This window comes from Dothidotthia symphoricarpi (genome assembly GCF_010015815.1).
Source record: "Dothidotthia symphoricarpi CBS 119687 unplaced genomic scaffold P153scaffold_11, whole genome shotgun sequence".
Classification (NCBI taxonomy): domain Eukaryota; kingdom Fungi; phylum Ascomycota; class Dothideomycetes; order Pleosporales; family Dothidotthiaceae; genus Dothidotthia; species Dothidotthia symphoricarpi.
The window spans coordinates 510,027-530,635 of record NW_022985018.1 but is presented as its reverse complement, the minus strand read 5'-3'; the positions used below and the strand labels follow the sequence as shown (position 1 = coordinate 530,635).

At 50.5% G+C, this 20,609-nt stretch overlaps 9 protein-coding genes across 9 annotated transcripts; 4 read left to right on the top strand and 5 right to left on the bottom strand.

Annotated features, from left to right (window-relative positions):
- Window positions 1-16: 16 nt before the first annotated feature.
- On the top strand, window positions 17-1,381 carry P153DRAFT_367204 (WLM-domain-containing protein). The gene has a single exon (XM_033668211.1). The coding sequence runs from the start codon at window positions 180-182 to the stop codon at window positions 1,200-1,202; it is 1,023 nt and encodes a 340-aa protein (XP_033523273.1). The 5' UTR covers window positions 17-179; the 3' UTR covers window positions 1,203-1,381.
- A 211-nt stretch (window positions 1,382-1,592) lies between these two features.
- P153DRAFT_397104 (uncharacterized protein) lies at window positions 1,593-3,769 on the top strand. Its single transcript, XM_033671529.1, has 2 exons — window positions 1,593-3,115; window positions 3,176-3,769. Exons 1-2 carry the CDS (start codon window positions 1,735-1,737, stop codon window positions 3,559-3,561), a joined length of 1,767 nt encoding a protein of 588 aa, XP_033523272.1. The 5' UTR covers window positions 1,593-1,734; the 3' UTR covers window positions 3,562-3,769.
- Window positions 3,770-4,184: 415 nt separating this feature from the next.
- P153DRAFT_357382 (uncharacterized protein) lies at window positions 4,185-5,189 on the top strand (the record flags this gene model as incomplete). Its single annotated transcript, XM_033666727.1, has 1 exon — window positions 4,185-5,189. The coding sequence occupies one exon, from the start codon at window positions 4,185-4,187 to the stop codon at window positions 5,187-5,189; it is 1,005 nt and encodes a 334-aa protein (XP_033523271.1).
- Window positions 5,190-5,928: 739 nt separating this feature from the next.
- Window positions 5,929-7,912, bottom strand: P153DRAFT_376241 (MFS sugar transporter-like protein; the record flags this gene model as incomplete). Its single annotated transcript, XM_033669644.1, has 7 exons — window positions 5,929-6,171; window positions 6,245-6,529; window positions 6,579-6,839; window positions 6,891-7,271; window positions 7,318-7,397; window positions 7,454-7,765; window positions 7,819-7,912. The coding sequence occupies 7 exons, from the start codon at window positions 7,910-7,912 to the stop codon at window positions 5,929-5,931; spliced, it is 1,656 nt and encodes a 551-aa protein (XP_033523270.1).
- Window positions 7,913-9,048: 1,136 nt separating this feature from the next.
- Window positions 9,049-10,068, bottom strand: P153DRAFT_367201 (uncharacterized protein). Its single transcript, XM_033668210.1, has one exon. The coding sequence runs from the start codon at window positions 9,945-9,947 to the stop codon at window positions 9,339-9,341; it is 609 nt and encodes a 202-aa protein (XP_033523269.1). The 5' UTR covers window positions 9,948-10,068; the 3' UTR covers window positions 9,049-9,338.
- Window positions 10,069-10,170: 102 nt separating this feature from the next.
- P153DRAFT_386080 (Mak16 protein) lies at window positions 10,171-11,256 on the bottom strand (the record flags this gene model as incomplete). The annotated part of the gene is made up of 2 exons (XM_033670494.1): window positions 10,171-11,189; window positions 11,247-11,256. The coding sequence occupies 2 exons, from the start codon at window positions 11,254-11,256 to the stop codon at window positions 10,171-10,173; spliced, it is 1,029 nt and encodes a 342-aa protein (XP_033523268.1).
- A 180-nt stretch (window positions 11,257-11,436) lies between these two features.
- P153DRAFT_403784 (tRNA modification GTPase mss1 mitochondrial precursor) lies at window positions 11,437-13,405 on the top strand (the record flags this gene model as incomplete). The annotated part of the gene is made up of 2 exons (XM_033671987.1): window positions 11,437-11,718; window positions 11,808-13,405. 2 exons carry the CDS (start codon window positions 11,437-11,439, stop codon window positions 13,302-13,304), a joined length of 1,779 nt encoding a protein of 592 aa, XP_033523267.1. The 3' UTR covers window positions 13,305-13,405.
- Window positions 13,406-17,116: 3,711 nt separating this feature from the next.
- Window positions 17,117-19,075, bottom strand: P153DRAFT_431730 (uncharacterized protein; the record flags this gene model as incomplete). Its single annotated transcript, XM_033672922.1, has 2 exons — window positions 17,961-19,075; window positions 17,117-17,903 (listed from the first exon to the last, which is right to left on the bottom strand). The coding sequence occupies exons 1-2, from the start codon at window positions 18,932-18,934 to the stop codon at window positions 17,117-17,119; spliced, it is 1,761 nt and encodes a 586-aa protein (XP_033523266.1). The 5' UTR covers window positions 18,935-19,075.
- On the bottom strand, window positions 19,056-20,518 carry P153DRAFT_341201 (Hus1-like protein; the record flags this gene model as incomplete). The annotated part of the gene is made up of 6 exons (XM_033665913.1): window positions 19,056-19,254; window positions 19,305-19,381; window positions 19,427-20,186; window positions 20,258-20,270; window positions 20,323-20,428; window positions 20,476-20,518. 6 exons carry the CDS (start codon window positions 20,516-20,518, stop codon window positions 19,228-19,230), a joined length of 1,026 nt encoding a protein of 341 aa, XP_033523265.1. The 3' UTR covers window positions 19,056-19,227.
- Between the last annotated feature and the right edge of the window lie 91 nt (window positions 20,519-20,609).

Below are 20,609 nucleotides of genomic sequence, written 5' to 3'. Positions count from 1 at the left end.
TGACAAATGTCCGAGTGTCGACGCCATGGAAGCCTCGCGAACGTCACTATCATAACCAAAGCTATATACCAGCCACGCGCTGCAACGTGCAGTCTCTTGATCACCTACTAATCCTCGCTGCCACTGACAACTACACATCAATAGTAAATCGCACCGTACACGAACACTGCGACGTCCAAATGGCAGACTCCAACCCTCCCGTCGCGCCCGCAGGCGAGTTACAGATCACTCTCACCCACCACGGCAAGCCCGTCACGCTGTTCTTCGCGCAAGATGCCACGTTATCCGATCTCTCCGAAACCGTCGCGTCTTCTCTCTCCATTCCTCCCTCAAACCAAAAGTTTCTCGTCAGCTCGAAACTCGGCCTACAAAAGCCGCCCTTCAAGGACGCCACCCTACCTCTCACGCAACTCGCCTCCAAGAAAGTAACCCTCATGGGCAGCACCACAGCTGAAGTCTCCTCCCTCAACGCCACCATCACCGCTGCCTCGACGCCCCGCCGCCAAGGCCCCGTCAAAGCCGCCCTTCCCGCGCGAACCCGCCCCAATAGAGACGACGCGCAATACACGTTTCAAACTTTGCGTCCGTTACCCTATCTCCCCAACCCCGACCGATCGCTACGTTTTCTCGAGCGCTTGCGCGACGATGCAGGGATAAAGGCGGCGATGCGGGCGCATAAGTTCAGCGTTCCGCTGCTCACGGAGATGGATCCTGCCATGCACACTACCCAGGAGTCACGCACATTAGGACTGAATAGAAATCAGGGCGAAGTTATTGAGTTGCGGTTACGCACAGATTCGTATGATGGGTACAGGGATTATAAAACTATTCGCAAGACGCTGTGTCATGAGCTCGCGCATAACGTGTGGGGTCCTCATGACAGAAATTTCTGGGACCTGTGTAAGAAGATTGAACGCGAGGTTGATCGAGATGACTGGAGGAGTGGCGGGAATAGCGTGGGCAGCGAGGAGTTTTATGAACCTGGGCCTGGGGAAGATGAAGTGTGTGATCATGGAGGGTGGACTGGGGGCGAGTTTGTACTGGGTGGAAGAGGAGGGTCGGGCGTAGTGGCGAGTAATGCTGGGGGGAGTGTACAGATGGGACTTAGTAGGAGGGAAGTGCTTGCGAAGGCGGCTGAGGAGAGGGCTAAGAGGACGAGAGAAGCTGAGCAGGAGAGTAGGGAGAGCGCGGAAGAGTCTTGATTAGTGGGAGTATTATTGATGTAGACGTAGATACGATGGTGCATATACCCAGAGGCGTAGTGTGAGGGCTCAATAGGCAAAGTAAGTTTTATAATCGATCAAGTCCACTAAATCACTCTTGTCACTCAATAAATATAGTGTGTTATGGCTTAAACACAGGCTCTCTTGAAGGTATGGCGACACAAATGTGCTAAAGCGTGGTTGGACAGCAGTGACCAGATCACACACATGTTTTTCACTGGTAGTCTTTCATCTGTAACTTGGCTTATCTCCTGTCTCACTACAAGTTTTACTTTCCCCATGCTAAACCTACCGGTACAAACATATAAACCCTCCCCCGTCACCCTTCACCCCACCCAACACCGGCGCACGGATACACTCACACGATACCACGCTCACTCATTATATCATTCGTCCGCGGCCACGATCTGTAAACTCTACCAGCACAACTCTTCGTCTCTCGCTTTTCAACTCAACCAACTCATTCGAACGAAAAGATCACACACCCAGCCCCGGCGGCAAACACTCATCGATGATTCTCCCCTCAACAGATATGATACCCCCTTCCACAACCCTCCAACCCCTTCTCTCCCTCTCCACCAAAGCCAAACTCATCACCCGCTACCTCTTCAACGAAGCTCCCCTCCCGCTCTCCCTCACACACCATGCACAGCTCCTGCTCGCTTTCACGAGCGGCGCGGCGCTTGCTTTCTTCTTCCAGCGCTACCGTAGCAACAAGGAGAAGATCCAGCTCGCGGTGTTCCATGTGCTGAAGTGCGTGGAGGGCATGTCGGAGGAGCGGTTGATGAATCCGGGGACGTTGGTGGGGGAGATTGAGGGGTTGGTTCGGGGGATGTTGGAGAGGCATTTGTCGCGTAGAGAGGCGGGGATTGTGGTTGCGGAGTGTAGGAAGAGGGTCGGTGGGGACGGGGAGGAGGATGGAGAGGGGAAGGTGGGGGGCGAGAGGAAGAGAAGGTGGGTGTGGACGAAGAAGGTGGATGAGGTGGTTGAGGAAGATATCCACGATGATGATCACGATGAAATGGAGGACGAGGTTCAGCATCCTTTGGAGGGTCCAGATCTCGCTCAACCCACCCAGGAACAGTCGCAGCATGGAAGCCAAGAGCCGGGCGAGGACACGATGGACGTCGACGACAGCTCCATACAACCTCAGGTTCAACACCTCCCCGTCGGCCACCCCACCTGCCCCATTCCATCTTGCGGAGGTCGCAGCAGCTACAGCGCCCCGTTTGACTCAGACTCTGATGACGCGATTGTCACACCGACTCCTATTCTTCACCCAACCTGGGCTCCTTCAATCAGCTATGGTGTCTCGTATGACGACCCCAATCTCTACTCTTCACCTGTGTCTTCAGACTTGGGTGAGAAGGCCGCTACGTCGACGCCAGCTCCGGGACCCAAAGTTGTCAAGCCGGCATCACCGTCTCTGCTTGGTCCTCCCAGCGTCGACGAGGGTAGTACTTCGCTGTCACCCGTTCGCAAGGACTACACACCCCAACCTGATCCTGCGGCGGACACTGAAGAGTACGGCGTTGCTAAGAGCCTGAAACGTCATGGCAACGCAGCAAAATCAAGAAAAAAGCGGCGCTCCATTCCGGATTCCTCCAAGTCGATCAAGCTTGGGATTGAGATTGACCTCAAGCATAGGAGACCGCTGCTGCGCATAACTAACATGTCGGCAACCTCTCTCAAGCTAGTTGTCAAGAACGTGGAGGAAGAGCGCCCTCCTACCTCACCTGCGAAGGGCGTCTTTTCGTGTCCAGTGTTCGAGGTCTCGGAAACCGAAGATGAGCGTTACGCTTCACCAGCGTCTAGCACTATGGTCTCTCCACTGGGAAGCATCTCAAGCCCACCTCCAGCATCCCCTGTCTCGGCTCCGTCGCTTTCTCCAGGTACGTACTAGAAGAGTAAGTATGGAACGACTACGGTATTGGATCATCTAACTCTGGTAGCCGTGGAAGACAACTTCAGCATAGATGGAGACAAAGGCAAGGCCATTGCTGAAATCTCGTCTGCTATCGAGACTTGTATACCCTGTCAGGCTGATGTCTTTGTACCAGTCGTGGGTACATCTCCTTTCGAAAATCAGCTGTCCTGTCACGAAGAACCTTCTTCCGACGACGACGACGACGACGACTATCCCTCTTCTACCGACGACTGTTCTTCTTCTTCCGAATACTGTCCTTCAGTAACCAGTCCAGCAAACAACTCACCAAAACAGGATTCACCAAGTGCATCTCCACCTCAACAACAAGGTGAGCATAAGCAGCCAATTCTTCCAGCGCCAACAACACCCATCAAATCACGCACACATGCTAAGACGCCTAAAACGCGTTAAACCTTGGTAAGAAAAGCAGCTTATAAAGGTGTTTATACGTAGTGAGAGAGTAGATTCTGGACTTGGGTAAGCGGATTGTTGCTATGGCATAGCATGAAGGAGAGAGAGGTGAGTGTGTAAAGTAGACTGTGTTCTTGGTAAGATCTAGAAGTATTAGTGTAAGTTTCTTTCGTGTATATGGATATCTTTGGTAGGTTTAGCTAGACTGTACACAATCTATAAGACTTTTTTAGACCTTTCTTCCGACAATGTTGGGGTGGTGCTAGCTTCGATGATATGTACGTACAGGTTGTCTCCTTCCCACCTTCGATGTCATGCCAAGAGGGAAGGCAAGTTTATGTGTAACTTCCAGCCGTTCAATGCACCAGGAAATGACGCCACTTCAAAGAATCTGCGACATCCATCTGGGCAGGGCTATCACTTTCATCCTTGTTACACGATTCTCTGTTATCATTTCGTTTGGTTATTACTTGTTCCACACATCTCGTATCTGCGCTCCCGATCATTGCTATCTTACAAATCAGATCGTCATCGCCGACTACGGCTCAGCACTATCCTGTCCATACAAGCTGGACAGCCTCAGACCAGTTCAACCTAATCGATCGGCCTGATCAACTCGCACGATGAGGATAGCCTTGGACGTACCAGATGAGGTGCAATTGTCTACTTGCCCGATCATCATCATCGGCGCCTCGATAGCCGGACTGACGCTGGCACATGCTCTGAAGAAGGCCAACATATCCTGCATTGTCTTCGAATCCGATCCCACCGAGCTGCATTCTTCGATGCTGCGCCAACGAGCTGTCACGGTTGATTGGGCTTTGAAGGATTTCAAATCTTGCTTGCTACCATACGTCTTTCAAAATCTGAGGGCTTCGAAGGTTACCCCACGACAAGAGGATACCTATCCTTTCTTTAGCCTTCCTTCTGCTACCGGAGCACATTTTGAAAACTCTCAGAAAATGCTCAGAATACAAAAAGGGAGGATTTGGATGTTGTTGACCGGTATCCTGAATCCGAAAACATCGAATAACAGTTTGGATATTCGATGGGGGCACAAATTAACCGGTATTTCTCATGTACCCCCTGAGGACAACACCGCAAAGCCTATCGTCATTGCACACTTCGAAAATGTGAATTCGCAGCTGGGATCACTCGTGGTTGGCGCGGATGGAACATTTTCGAGTGTAAGAGATATACTATTCAATAGTAAGGACGAAGGCCGAGCACAGCCATCACAGTATCGCATGCTAGAGATGATCACCGACCTACCTTCAGAGCTGGCTCAATGGGTCTTCAAAAAGAACCTTTACTTGATCCAAAACTCACAACCGGCTAGTGGAATCTGCGGCTCCTTTTCGACTACTGGACTATATTGGAGAAACGATGAGTCTTTCTTCAATGTGTGTATCAGATTGAGTTGGAAACACCAGACCTTCCCTGATTTTGATTTCTCCATACTTACCGGAAACTGGCCAAAAGCAGATATTGCTCAGCAATTGGAAACTTTTGCAGAGCATTTTTGCAAACGCCTCGGAGACATGATCGAGGGAGTCGGGGACAACTACTGGAAGGATGAAGTCTATGCGAGAAAAGTCAACCTCGATATCTGGGAGCCACGCAAATAGGATTACGCCCATGAGAATGTCACGTTGATCGGAAGTGCCGCGCATCCAATGATGCCACACACGTCAGAGGGACTGAATCACAGCATCGCGGACGCGGCATCTCTGGGTAAAGCGATCATCAAAGCATGTAAGGATGGAGTCTACGGATGCCAACTGGGTAAGATTGTGTCTGAGTATGAGCACAAGATGAGGATCCGGACGGATCCTGCGGTACTTGATAACTGGCAAACATGGGAAGCCGGGTACGATGCCCTTAAATTCAAGAAGTACCATGTGAGATCCAAGAATTCTCCGGCGTCGCAGGTTCAGGCTCCCTAGGATAGTTGTCGATTTATTGGTAGTGTTATGAGATTCGACAACAAGCAGATCGAACTACGCGATTCGGCCAAGTCATATCTTCCGATACATCATACTCAAGGCTTCCAGGGTTCTTATGTCATGTTCTCATAGCTTATCGTGTGGTTGACGAATAAGATCAGAGTGACACCTCATCGCGCACATCGTGCACTCTATTCCATTGACGTAGACTGGTAGACGTTTGTCGTCATCTTAGCAGACCAATCAGCATTTGAGACTCTTTTCATGAGCCGGAGACCGGAGAACATTCAAACCCCATTCTCACAGATTCTGAAACAAGGGTATTATGTTGATAGTTGGATTTCTCAATTTTGCCTGGTCTCCTCTAGCGAAACAGCAATTGCCATGCCTTGAGTTTCATCACTCATCTGATCATGACTTCTTACAAACCACCCTGCTCACGATGTTCAACTTCATTCCTTTTTTCTCGTTCACCACCCAGAATGCCACCGCGATGCGTAACATCTGCACCCGTTACGGAGCTCCTCCGTCTTTCAACTTCACGCGCTTCCTCAGTGTCACCGTATTCAATGAGTAGATTACCGCGCTTATCATAGCGATGAGGCATGTTTTGGGCAACCTTGATGACATCGAAGGCGTTTGTTGTTTGATGGAAAATCTCGTCCTGTTGGGATCCACGTTAGCTTACTTGGTCTGTTGAAGTACGTGTACAGAATTGATGATGGGGGTAAACCTACCATTTCCTCCAACGAGCGATACGCGGTTTCCGGGAAGAAGAAGTACACGCTGGGTACTATCGCTGCGTTGATGACCGCAAAGATGATGTATGTCTTGTAGCCGATAGTTGCAAAAGCCGGTGGTGTGATCATGACAACCAGGAAATTGAAGATCCAATTCGCAGTTGTAGAGATAGCATTAGCAGGAGCACGAATAGAAAGCGGGGTTACTTCTGCCGGGTAAAGCCACGTCATCCCGAGCCATCCGACAGCGAAGAAGGAGTTGAAGACGAAGAGCATGACAGTCTGCTAAAAATCAGCGATAGTCGTCTTCGTTGAGTCGTTCGTCACGTACCGCGAGGAGACCCAAACTCGTGTCGCCGATCTTGCTAGTGGCGCCAGCCAGTATAGCCATAGATACTGACATGCCCGCAGCTCCAAATATCATCAGAGAACGTCGGCCAAACTTCTCGATGGTGAAGATGGCAATCCAGGAGGCCATGAAATATTCCGTGCCGTTACAAGCAGACAACAAGCGGCTCATGAAAGGCGACATGCCGAGCGAGTTCTCGAATATAGTTGCGGCGTAGTAAGTGACCAAGTTGATACCCGAAATCTTCACAAAGTGTTAGGCAACATTGAATGGTAGGGCCATCGAGATACATACCTGCTGGAACACCTGATTCACATAACCCAGGACCGTGCGGTGAAAGTTGCGATTCCGATTCATCTTGAAGCATTCTCTGAAACCGCCCTTCGACATCTCAAATACAACGTCCTTGACTGCCAAGAACTCCTGTTGAATCTTCTTATCCTCCGGAGGAAGGTTGCTTAGGGCAGCCAATACATCAAGTGCCTCGTCTTCTCTTCCCTTCAGGATTAACCAACGCGGAGACTCTGGCAGGCCGGGAATGGCGATGAGAATGAAGACGGCGAGGATGATCTGGAAACCGATCGGAAAGCGCCAGGCGATACTGCTAGGCTCCAGGAACGAGAAGCCGAGATCGAGCCAGTAACTCAACATGACACCAAAGACGATAAGTGAACCCTTGAATCCGTCAGTTTATGCTTCTCATGGGAAGGTAGCGGCATACCTCGATCATCACCATTTGCCCTCTTCGGTGAGGTTTTGATGTTTCAGACTGCCAGGTAGGTACGGTGCTCGTGTTCATGCCTAGACCCACGGATCAGCTACTGCATTGTCGGACGAGAGTACTCGGAAAATCCCACCATTGCCGAAACCAGTAACCCATCGTCCAACGATGAGTTGAGGTAGTCCATATGATGAGGTTTGCAAAACGGCGCCAATGATCATGATTACGGAACCCCAGAATATTGTGCGTTTGCGCCCGAGCATATTTCCAAGCCAGATAGTCACCACAGCACCGAAGAAGCAGCCTAGGGTATATGCGCCCACGGTGATTGCTTGTATAGTAGCCACATAACTTGAAGAGCTTCCAGGAGGCGGATTAACAGTGTCAATCTGTGGGAAGTACCTGAGGAACGATGGCAGCGTGAGTAAGCCCCCCATTACCCCTTGATCTATGAGCCTATTAGCTTTTGTTGGTGCAAGACACAAGGAGTGATATGTTTACCGTAGCCGAACAGGGCAAAATCAGTGCCTGCCACAACTGCGATCGCGATGTTGAGTTTTGTGCCTCTAAGGCCATAAAACTTTGAGTTCTTCATATCGAGGGACGAGAGCAGACTGCAGCTGAATGCATATACCAAGTCGATGTAGAGAACGATCGTACCTAATGCAAGCGTTCTTGTTCACAAACAGTCGCGAAAGATGAGGCCTGAGCAAAGCGGTTCTTGCACAGCGCTGCGCATCCTTATAAACCCCATTGAAACCAATACCACGGGCAGGATGCCGAATGTAACCCTGCCCTGACCATCACCACGCCAAACCTTTCTAGTGTCGAATTAGCACTTCGTTGCCGCACACATCGTTACAATGCAAAGTCAAGCGGAGCAATGACGTGTGCAAGAAGCAGAGACACGAGTGGGGATATGCACATCCCCACCCCGTGGGGTATCGCGTGCGGGAATGAGGACCATGAAACCTGGGGTAACCAGTATCTGATTGGGTGCGGCTACATGTCGGTTCTTGTGTTTTTACGGCTTACTCTATTAGGTGTTGTCCGGTGCCGTAGACCGACGATGACTCGGAGGGAAGGATAATGGCTCCGTGCAAAATCCAACTGGAGTGTGGAGTGACTGGAAAAGGCATATGGAATTGAAGAAACCCTATGCTCGTCAAGATTTGCGGTATGGAAGTCGTAACATGGCACTTCGAAGTGCCGCGGTGATCAACCGAAGGATTCGACGGATGGCCTGAACAACGACCTCAAGAGCGACATTGATATTACAAGGATATATAAAAATGTGACACCGCGTTGCATGCATTTGCGAAGTGGAGACATAAATGTTTCTGTTAGTTAAGCGTGTGCTTGGTTGTCCTGCAAAACGCTTGATCGGATCGTACCGAAGTGCGACAATTTGTTACCTGAGTCGTGAAAACAACGATGATCAGGAAGATCGACTCGCTGCACAAGAATGATCTTTGGACAGATTCTACAAAAAGTAGACTAAAGGAGCATTTGGTGGTCTGAGAAAGTTGAGTTGACAGATCGATTGCGAACTACTCTTGTGAGCTGTCGGAAACGCTATTGATAATGAGGCTCAGTCTAAACTGACTAAGCCAGCTGACTAACGACGTACCAATCAAATGACGGGCTACATGAGGAAATCATTGCTCAACATCCACGATGACGTCGATATAGGATCTGCTAGAACAGTCCATACCTAAATTGATCAATAACTTACACTATCATGATCCTCACTTCCCTCACCCAACTTTGTCCTTTCCTTGTCTATCCTCCTCTTACACAGTGATCATACTAGGCGCCTCAAAGGATAGAGGTTGTTGCACAAAGCACACCAGACGCACGATACCCCACATTGCCGCGTCCACTTCCACAACATTACCCGGCATCTCCGATTTCTTCCCGTCCATGGCCTGATCCAAAAGTTCCCTGTCGCCTGCCTCGATGACAGCCAACCGCTCCATACGAAACCCCTTCATGTTTGCAAGATCTCCCTCTTCCGCTCTTCATCGTATAGCTCTTTCCAAGCCCATTAAAGTTTCATGGCCGTGTTTGTTCTTGCGCTTGGCAGCTTCTTGCTTGCGCTGGAGCTGCAAGGTCTGTATCCTCTGCATACCAGCACGGCGAACTTTACGGGTAGAAGTATCAGCGCGAAGATCAAGTCGTTCCACGAGCCCGACTCCGTTGAAGTGTCCGGGAACAAGATCAGTATCATTTTCTTCAACACCCATTCCGCGTTCGTCTGGCACCGTAAGAATGGTCTCTAGGAGCGATGAAGTCTTGGATACGTCGCTTGAACAAGAATACTGATCTGTAGGCATATTTGGACAAACGAATGGTAGAGCGCGTACCGTCGAATTCTTGTTGAAGTTTGGTATGGCTGCTGGTCCGGTTGAATATTTGACATTGTCCTTGGTGGCACCCGGGTTAGCAGACCAATCTCTTGGGGAAGGGGAAAAGTCTGAAGACAAGGTGTGTGGTAGAGCGCGTGATAAGGTGGGTTGTGAAGCTCGTGTCATCCATTTCTTCATATTCTGTACGACTTTTGCTTTATCTGCGGCTTCGACATCGCATCCAACTGAGGGCATGGTTGTATCAGACTGCTGATTCGGCATTGTGCATGATGCGGTGATGTATAGGAATTGCTGAGGAAGAACGAGATAGGACAATTATAGCAAATCAAGTCACAAAGCATTGTACACCCTGTCGGAAAGCGGCTTAACGGCCAACAAAACCACAAGTCCATGAACTTTTCCATGCCTGACCTCTCCGAGTTGCTAGAAACCCCTGTACAAAGTGGACACCAACGCCGTGACACTAAAGAGCATGTAGGGTATATCATGTACGCATGACCTCTCTGACGGCAGGCTCCCTCTCGATTTCGTATTCGATGTTGCGCCTGGGTCCCTTTGAGTCTTTCGATGGCTTCTTCTTGGACTTGGGCGGAGGTCCGGCAGGTCGCTTCCTCTTGAGGCTTGCGAGTTTTTTCTTCAAAGCCGCGGTCTCTTCGTCATCAGACTCTTCTTCGTCCTCCTCGCTGCCACTGGCACTCTCATCCTCATCATCATCGCCAGAACCCTCATCGGGGCTTTGACCGCCAACCCAATCCTCGAAATCCTCCATCTCGTCATCTGTCTCGCCCTCAATGTCGCTGACATACTCGACTTCACCCACACCATGCTCGAGCTCGTTCTCATATTCGAACTCGTCATCATCCTCAACGCCATCGTCAAGATCTTCATCGCGCTCAACCTGACCCTCCTTCTCCAAGCCTCGCATGACTTTCTTCCATACGTTTGGCTCGACATTGAGGGGGCGATCTCCGTAAGCGCCAGAACGGAGGCGATCGATCAACACCCTCTCAATAGCTCGCTCGACCTTGGCCGCGGCGAGCGCCTTCCTTTCTCGGGTGTCTTCTCGCCTGCGCACCTTGGGGGCCAATCGAGGCACGAGCCTCTCGCCCAAGCGCTCCTCTTCCTTGGCCAGTTTACGGATGCGAATGTTGACCTGGGTCAACCTGGTCAATCGCTGCTTGTTCTTGTGGACGAGAAACTTCGGGTAGTATGCTAGGTGCTGGTCGACTAGTTCGAGAGCCTTGGTGTAGTTGCTAGGCAATTTTATGCGCTCCCACCATTTCGAGGGAAGATGCGCGCGCTCGATTGCCTTGATGTAGAGGTAGAGGCTGCCGGTCGCGGGGTCTGAGCGGATGGTGGCGTAGCGAGAGTTGGCGAGAGGGCAGGACTGTTTGCTGCAGAAGCCAGACACATTGTGTTCGTTGCGACAGAAGGTCTGGTCCTTGGTCGTCTTGAGTTTGAAGCTGCAGAAGTCGCTCCCAATGATGGACCACACAAGATCGTCTGAGATGGTCAACATTTATACATACAGAAAACCCTAGGGTTAAGTCATAGACAAACCTGAAGCCATGTTTTGCGTGTGAGTGAGCTTGCGCGGCGGTCGTGATGTTGTTGCAGCGGCAATGATTTTCTTGCGGCAGAATAATTTCGAGTGGGTCCACACGCATGGACCACATTTGCGGAGAAGAGAAGGAACCACCAGGTCTCTCATCTCACAACCATGCAGGTGCGATAAGTCAGCGCCCCCGGTATGAGAGCTTTCCTCGCGCCAACCAGCAAAAGTTGTCGATTGGTTCAAGGTCGTTTTGTATCTGTTCACAGTCGTTATGCCGGGTTCTCCACTAGGCTCGCGCATAGCTCTTTCCCTCGTGGCATCCACTGTCGCGTCCAGCAACCCTTGAAATCTCCCCAGTATCGCCTATACCACTCCAGCTCTCTCAGCTATGAAGAACCAACCATCTATGCCCTCTCCACCGCGTCTGGGAAGGCAGCGATAGCCGTCATTCGTATCTCAGGCCCAGCATGTAGACAGGTACAGCTCTCTGCCATCTGCATCGCAATCTCATGCTGAGTATGTAATAGATATACGATGGACTATGTCCTTCCACTGCTTTTCCAAAGCCACGCTATGCCACTCTTCGTAGGCTTTATAGTCCTCACATTCCGCCTTCCCCAGCAACATTGCTCGATTCCGGCGCACTTGTCCTGCATTTCCCCGCCCCAAACACAGTGACCGGCGAGGATGTCCTCGAATTACACGTCCATGGTGGTCCTGCTATCGTTCGTGCAGTGCTGGCTGCCGTATCTCAATGTACTGCACCGACTGGATCAGAAGGCTCAAATACTACCCATCAAATTCGCTACGCCGAGCCTGGTGAATTCACGCGCCGCGCATTCGCCAACAACCGTATGGATCTACCCCAGATCGAGTCACTAGGAGAAACCTTGTCTGCTTCTACAGAGCAACAACGCAAGCTTTCTGTTCGCGGTACCACTTCGTCGCTGGCAACACGGTACGAACTTTGGCGCATGCTGTTACTGCAGGCAAGAGGCGAGCTAGAAGCTTTGATCGACTTTTCTGAAGACCAACATTTCGACGAGTCGCCGGCTGTCCTTTGCGCCTCTGTTGCAGAGCAAATCCGCAACCTACGCGTCCAAATAGAAGCTCACGTTGCAAACGCAGTTCGTGGGGAATTACTGCGAAATGGCATCAGTGTTGCTCTGCTCGGGGCGCCTAATGCAGGCAAGAGCAGTTTGCTCAATCGCATTGTTGGAAGAGATGCGGCGATTGTGTCGCAGGAAGCTGGCACCACCAGAGACGTTGTCGAGGTCGGTGTTGATCTGGCAGGATGGTTGGTCAAAATCGGAGACATGGCTGGTCTGCGGAAGGCAGGTCTCGTAGGAGCAGAAGTTGTCGGCGCAGTCGAACAAGAGGGCATAAGGCGAGCTAAGCAGCGAGCGCTAGAGTCAGATGTCTTGATCATAGTTCAAGACGCCACAAGCGACATGGACCCCGAAGTCATGGATACGGCGAAGCAGTGCGTTGATCTCGGTATCAACGTAGTTGTCGCTATAAACAAAATTGACCGGCTCGAATCGAGCGACGGTTCACGAGACGCGTGGAAAGAGAAAATGCAGTCTACCCTCGGCATAGCGATGGATCGGGTCTCTTTCATATCTTGCAGAGACGCCGCGACTTCCGCCGCAGACATCCAGATGAAGGACCCTGGGCACATACAGTCGTTCCTCGACAATCTTCTTGAGACTTTCAAAGGCATGACTGCTGCTTTGGTTCCCGACTCAGAACCAGATCCATCCATCTGGCAGGAATCACTTGGCGCAACCGAGCGACAACGTGTGCTACTCTCGGAGTGTCTCGACCATCTTGAGTCGTTTCTAGCAGTCGCCGGTTCACATCCTATCGATGCGAATCAGGGTCAATCGCTCTCGAATGACGGCCTATCAGACACACCCAGTGGTGATGAGGATGCGGAAGATATAGACATCGTCGTGGCTGCGGAATCATTGCGCTCGGCGGCAGAAGCACTAGCCAGAATTACGGGACGGGGCGATAGTGGTGACGTTGAAGAGGTTCTGGGTGTTGTGTTCGAGAAGTAAGTGTTCTTTTCGTCGCTCACGTGTTCCTGGACGCCTCACGGCCCCCAATCTCCATGAATCGCCACCCAGAAGTACACAGCCAGCAACAGCCTCTATTCTTATAGCAGCGTATGATGCCGACCGTTGCAAGTGGCGAAGACTGTTACATCGTTTCATTGTTGCTGCCTCACATTCCCCGCCTGTCACGTTGTTAACGCAGAATCATGAGAACAATGCTGACGAAGCCACTTCTAGATTTTGCGTCGGAAAATAAGCAATTCATCACAGTTCTAGTGCGTAAACGTGGAAAGCACACGATCTGGAAAATACAGATATATCGATCGTTTGATATTTTGAAAGCAACCTCCGGGGTTACGGATTTACACAAAGCGGTTGCTGGTCTCGCCAACCAACCCCGTCAACAAGTACAAGTACAACTCCGAGAGACGCCCAAACCCAATTGAAACTCCAAATCAAAGAAGAATGCCAAACACCATACCCAATTCTGGCCCAATCACACCATTGTGTCAAAAAAACAAAACACCCATTCTCTAAACGTCCCAGCCAGCAGGTACCATTACCACGTGCAATATGTATACCCATGCCAGAACTCCGCGCTTGCCCAAGTGCTGCAAAATAAGATTGAGATGATGGAGACAAAAACGCATCAAGTGGAAAGGCGCTGATGTACAAGTGTAAATGCTGAAATACGGATGCAGGACATCGAAGTACAAGATTCAGACCGGAGAAGGAGATTCCCAGGGTCAATGGATGTCGAGTAGGGGAACTGGTTTAGAAACCATGGTCGCCATCGCTCGGGACGTTGCTTGCGAAGTGCTTTGGGTGTTGGCCAGGGCCTGTGGTTGGCGGTGCGGACCACCATCTGAGACAGCTTTGGAATCATGATGATCAGGTGGTGGGTTGTGGAGTGGCGCATAGCTGTTCAATTGTAGCCCCCTCGACCCATCCTGATGGTGGTGTTGTTTGTGGTGGTAGTTGAGAGGAATGCCTCCTGGCTCAGATAGAGAATGGCTTGCAAACGTGTGAAAAGTACGATGCCTTGATGGCTCGTTTAGTTGTAACCGTCTCGACCCATTCGGAAGTACGTTGGGGGGTTAGAGATGAATGGAGTGAGAGTCGACGTTTTGAAGGTGGAAAAGTAGATGGTTTGGAGAGATGATTCGTAAGACGATTCGTAACGACGACAACTGAAGAAGATCGAAGAAGTAGATGTTTGATGACTGAAAGTTTGACTCCAAGGAAACGCGACGACTTATATGAAATCTACAGTCAGGAAAGAAAACAGACTAGAAAAGTTGATTCCGGAATAGGTGAGTGTCTGACTGCCTAGCATCTGCTCGCCAGGCATCTTTATACGCACGCTCCCTCAACGTCTTACAAGGCGAGTAGTCAAGCTTAACCCGAAGCTCAGGCGTGTACGCATCGCGTTACTCGCCGGAAGCTGCGCCGTTGCAGATGCAGACAGGAATAATCCGGCATGGTCGGTGCTGATTTAAGTTGTGGCAGTGAACGGAGCCGCAAGGCGTGCACGGACGGCTGATGGACCCTGAATTCGCGTGGCGTCCAAAGACCACCGCACCACTCGTCCGATCGATGATGAGCAATGAGTCGTTACAGGTGAGCAAGAGATCAAGGGTACGTTTATTCCCAGAAGTGCTGCCTGTTGGCTATTTAGCGACCATTTTCCTTTTTTGCCAACTTGCGCCCCCACATGACTCCTGGATGCAAGAGGGCGTGCAGCTCTGCAAGCAGACCCTCTTTATTGGAAACCATAACACAGTCATACAGCTCCTTGCTCCGCAAAGTCGGAACCTACGACCGCCCGTTACATCCCACGTGGCGGTGTTGGGCGCATCGTTCATCGACTAATGCCAATAGTTTACTGGTCAATTATCGCGAGTTGCACTCTCGCTCGTCGGGAAGTCGCACACTCACCCATCTTAGCGATTCTGTGCAACTACTTCCTGATGGGGTAGACTCGTGGTTGAGCCCGATGATAGGGATACTATTGCAAAGCATGAGATCATGTGCTATGCTGGACGACGTTACAGCACCGCGTGCCGGTTTTGCGGGCCGTCAAAGTTCAATTTGCTATAGCGGCCGAGTCACAACTTGCCGTCATCCTCGTTATTGTTTTGGGGTGAGTGAATACAGTGTATGGCGGAGCGTTGAGCCTGCTTACCAAACAGCTCCACTCATCAATCTTACTACAGTCTTTCGACGCCACACTATCAATATCGATTACTTCACAGTACATGAAACGGTCCCTCAAAGTTGCTTTTTCATGATGTTCAGCGGCTTGTGCTGCTGAGTGCTGAGTACTTCCAAGTTTTCAGCCCATAATGTTCAGCTGGTTCCTGCAGCTACTTCTAGTGTACCCACATGGATGGGTGTGACTGCAGCCACCAACACAAGCGTCGAGCTAGACTGGTTGTTACCAAAATATTTTCTTGTACACCGTCTTCCGCTGTAATGGGACTGCTGAAAATGAGTATAGTGAATATCGGCTAAGAAAGCAGAAATCACTACCGACGATGTGCGAGCTGAGATTACTCTCAGACAGTCATACATCTAGTAAAACAAACTAGCTCGGTAAAACTACTCTACTATGCAGTTAATCAAGACGGTGCATCCAACCACCTCTACACACCTAGGATTGAGGACGCCACAGCTCAGTACCTTTGGTAGCGGAAGAGGCGTTCGGTTACCCATCAGCACGTACACCATGCTTGCTCACGTCGTTTTGCTCCCGTCCTTGGATCCCTAGCCTCGAACTTAAGCCACACATGTGCAACGGCTCGACCTTCCGGGCCCACGAGTTCCGTTGTACATCATTGTGTCCCAGCAAGCCGACTGTCTGGAAAACAGGACATCAACGCGAGCACAACATCAATCATACCCCTGAGTACTACTTGCGTTATCTGGAAACTGATGAGCCGATTGCACAGCGCGTTATCGTCGGCGGTAGACTGGGAGACATGCTCGTCGAACAGGATCGCTTCTCCTTGGATTGCCAAACACAACAATACCTCATTCATTACTCGCACTCAACCACTAGCAAAAAGATACCATCTGCAAAATCCTATGAAGTACCACAGACCCAAAAATAGATCACCAATCATTCCATCTACACTAAATGCGCCTCTCCCGCGGTGTACATCGTAGGGCTGATGCGACTGCGCCGCAACGCCAGCCCACCCAATGCAGTTAATTAAGCGCCCATAACAGCTGAACAGGGTAATTTCAGTCAGAATCCTGTGTTGTCAGCAGCTGAAAAGGGAAAGTTAGGGGCTTTTATTATCAATCCCAGTCCTCTGGTTGTGGATTGATAATCTTAGGGTTTCCCATTCTGGTGGGTTTTTTCGATCCACAATTCCATGATCCTGTGTTTCGCCAGCCACATCCAGTGCCCCCCGGACGAGACTTCCGGGCGAGGCTGATTTGTCGCATGGATCGAACAGGCGTTCGTGCTACTTTGGTGGCCTCGCGATCGCGTCGCACATGACGGCACTTGGACCCCGAAACTTGGACTTCGCCCGTGGCATCTTGGGTATTGTGCAGTGTTGCACAGTTAATATATCGAGTCAACTAATCGGAATGAGCCTCGAATATCTCTTGTATGCCCGTAGTCGACTCACGTGTTCGCTTTGCTTATGCGACTGTGCAGACAGTTTGAGCGATCTGTCATGCTAGAGCCGTTTTTGAGAAGCAAGGAAGAAGAAAGGTCAGTGGTGTCGCAAATTGTTCTCTTCTGAGGACACCGTAGAGATATATGTTTCATGTTTGCCACGGTTTGGCAGATCTACCCGTCCCTACAGTCCCTCAATACTCTTCCACAATTCTTTGCTGTACTGCGCGAGACATCCCTCACATTCTCCACACTTGCCACAACCCAGCGGCACCCTTCGCCCAATATACGGATCAAACCTCCAATCAACATCCGGTCTAACTCCTTTATGCGGTCCAGAAATAAGGCTGTACTTGTCCGCTGGTGCCTCCGGGAAACGGGTCTTATGCCTCATCTCGTTCCTGTTAGTCAGCGTATGCACATCCACACCATGATCTTTCCCCACCTCGATAGCTCTACGGAAGTAAACTGTCTTCGTTCTCGGTCCTTGGTCCGCATTGTGTTCGATTTCTTCCAGAAATATAGCTTTGAGATTGGGATACCGTCCACACTCGATCAGATGAATGACAGCATCCTCTGTTGCAGCCAGAACGTCGTCTCCAAGATGGACGTGCCCAGTACCCGGCCTTTCCCAGAGAACCAGAACCTGCATGCTCACCGGGAACGTCTGGGCGAAGAACTTGACATACATGTCTTTCCCAGGAGCATAATCATATTCCCCGGGGTCGTACTCGATTTCACGTTTTTCGAGTAAATTTTTTGCGTTGTAGAGCGCGTCGAGCTCCATATCCTGGACATCTATGGAGACTTGGCGTAGGCCTCTAAAGCGCTCAAGTTCTTCGGGTCTGAAGGCGCTACAACGGTAGCCGTGGATAGTGTCACGATTATCGCAGCCATAGTCATAAAACATGAGACTTTGGAGGGTTGAGGACTGGTTATGAGCGAAGCAGCGAACAAGGTCGTCAGCGTGTCTAGATGTACGTTAATGGAAAGTTCGTACATCAACAGAGTCTTTGAGTTGTGCGTACTCAAGGTGTGCGTCGCCAGAGCGAAAAGCCATAGTAATTAGCCCACGGAATGCTTTAGGTAAGGAATCTTTCAAGGTATACGGGAAGTGATCGCCATCACAATTGTCTAGAAAGATGTGCTTGGCGGAGGAACAGCCAGCGGGTAGGTAGAATGTGTAATCGACATCTCCGCCTCCCCAGCTGAGGGTATGGCGCAGATCTTTGAAGTAGATTGTTTCGATGTTGGGAAGACGGAGGAGGCACACAAATACATGAGTCGAGGGCACGTCAATGTAAGTGTCCATCCATGTTCCAGAGGGAATTGCAATTGCCGCATTCTGTAACCCGGTAAGTTTTAGCGGCAGATCTTCTTCACCGATCCGCCGTGAAGTGAGCTTCTTGAACCATTCGAGGAACGAGAACTCATCGCGGAGTCGATCCACGGTCTTCAAATCGCGAAGTCTTGGGCAATTTTCAAACAACAGCATCTTCAAGATGCCATCACAGCCACTTTCGATCTGATCATGAGCAGCCTCGAGCTCATCTTCACCCAAACGGCCGTCAAGGCACTCCAGATATTCTCCGATTTCTCCAACTCGAAACTTCCAAGACAAGGGCTCACTCTCTGTGTCTTCATGGAGTGGTACCTCAAATTTGAGTGTCTTCCACTCATTCCAGCTCCTTCGATCGTGCCAGAGCTCGAATGAACGCACATGCCATGCTGGAATTGGATCGTCTAGTGACAAAGCACTACGAAGCAGTGTTGGGACTGTGGCGGGATCAAGATCTGAAGCTGTATTGTATTTCTCGTAAGCGTCTTTGTGGCGCTGCAGGGCGCCTGAGCAGCATGTTGCAATCTGTTTGCAGGTACAGGCAAAGTCGAGATGCGATGCTGGCGAAACAAAATCGATTATCTGAAGAATCAGTTCTGTTGAAAGCTTCGCAAGATGGCAGGCGAGGTGATCGGAGGGTGGCGCAGAACTAAAAGAGGCCATGGCTGTGGTTGTATGGAAAGACTAGATCAAACAGATGAGTTGCTTTGTGTTGCTGCAAAGACGTCAACAGGGGCTGGCTTTATACCGAGGCTTGGCAAATTAGGCTTCCCATTGGTGCCTAGGCTAGAGACTCGCTTCAACATTCTTATATCCGACGAATCATTTGTCAGTACCACCGTACTGAGTCCTCTGTCAGTTGGGCAAGTTGTTTGCATTGCTTTTTGACATTGTTTACATGATCTCGTGACTATGGCATCTAGATTGTGGTTCATAAAGGCATGTTGTATTGCCAACTATGCACTATAAGAACTGACATAATACTGCGAATGTGTCAGCGTTCGCAAATCGAGAGTACCTGCTATGGACGTACAGTCAACACAGATTCATCCTCGCCGTTATCTGTTGGTAAATAGACGTAGAGAATGAGAGCATGCTCGTGGCAGAAACCTGTAAATGTTAGAATAACCCAAGTCGACCGCGTCGTTTCCATACATGCAATAACCCGGCCACCAAGCCTGCCCACGCTCATGACCTTTCCCCAGTCACGGCCATCTATCCTCACCGACGCCCATCCTTGATCGCTGCGGCCATCTGCGGTCCCCAGCTGTTTCATACGTGTGCTAGGGTGATCAGCGATGCCATTTTGACCTCCTGCTACTTGACTTGGGTCGAGCTCTGGATTACTCAGATCAGTCCAGACAGAAGCAATACTCATGGCGTCCGTTTTGATGCTCATCTTGAGACAGCCGTGCATATTCGCCGCCACCTCCAGCCGTGTCCTCGTTGCTGTCGATGCTGAAGAAGATTTGGTATCCCCTAACGCAAGCTTGGTGAAGCGATCGCTGATGCTCTTCAACTGCATCAATGGTGGCAATATAATGTGCACGTCCGGCTCTCGACACTGAGGCTCGTGCAGGCCCGCAACCGTGTCTGGTGCCAGCACTCGCACAGGTATCTCCTGCGTGACAATCGTCTCACGATTGCCGCCGCCATATGCACTGTCAAAGGGCGCATCGAAACTATCGTCGTTGTTGGCGCTGGCTGTTGGGAAGGCGCTATATGTGTTCGAGGAGGTGGTTGTAACGATGGTGAGAGCGAGCATGGGCATGTTATCCTTCTTGGTAAGGCGAATCTGGGCAGACGTCGCATTCAAAGCTGACTTGAGTGCGCGATTCAACGACGTAAGAGGAACCTCGAGGTTGATGACATTGTTCGCCGCCGACTGAACGCTGATACTTTCGAAAATGGAGTCCTGCGTCGTGCATTAGATTCTGCATGGGAACATAGAGGTCCTGCGTATTGAAATTGGGAAGGCGCGCTTACAATTGATAGAACACTACTGCAGGTTAGACAATGGCATAGTAGTGGCCTGTGAAGCGTTCACTCACGCCCACACTTGTGTGCCCTGCTCTGGTATGATGGTAAAGCATACTTGCTCTTCGCTGAGCTTCACCCATGCAAGCGGGCCGAGCGAGTTGAGCGATGCGGTGAGTTCTGGACACGATCAATCATCATGGAAGCATATCGCGGCATTAACATACTTGTAAAGGTATTAATGTTTTGGATAGATGCCTTGAAGCGCATCTTGCCGTCGTCGTTGCTGTCGTTAGATGCATGTGGTTGAGGGGTTTCGTCGCGTCGCGTCTCCGACGTGAGCCGCTAGTCAGTTCAGCTC

Excerpts from the sequence above, each read along its gene's own strand:
- P153DRAFT_367204 (XM_033668211.1), top strand. The coding sequence starts at position 180 with ATGGCAGACTCCAACCCTCCCGTCGCGCCCGCAGGCGAGTTACAGATC.
- P153DRAFT_397104 (XM_033671529.1), top strand. The coding sequence starts at position 1,735 with ATGATTCTCCCCTCAACAGATATGATACCCCCTTCCACAACCCTCCAA. Across the intron at positions 3,116-3,175 it reads GGCTCCGTCGCTTTCTCCAG|CCGTGGAAGACAACTTCAGC; the intron begins GTACGTACTAGA and ends TAACTCTGGTAG.
- P153DRAFT_367201 (XM_033668210.1), bottom strand. The coding sequence starts at position 9,947 with ATGCCGAATCAGCAGTCTGATACAACCATGCCCTCAGTTGGATGCGAT.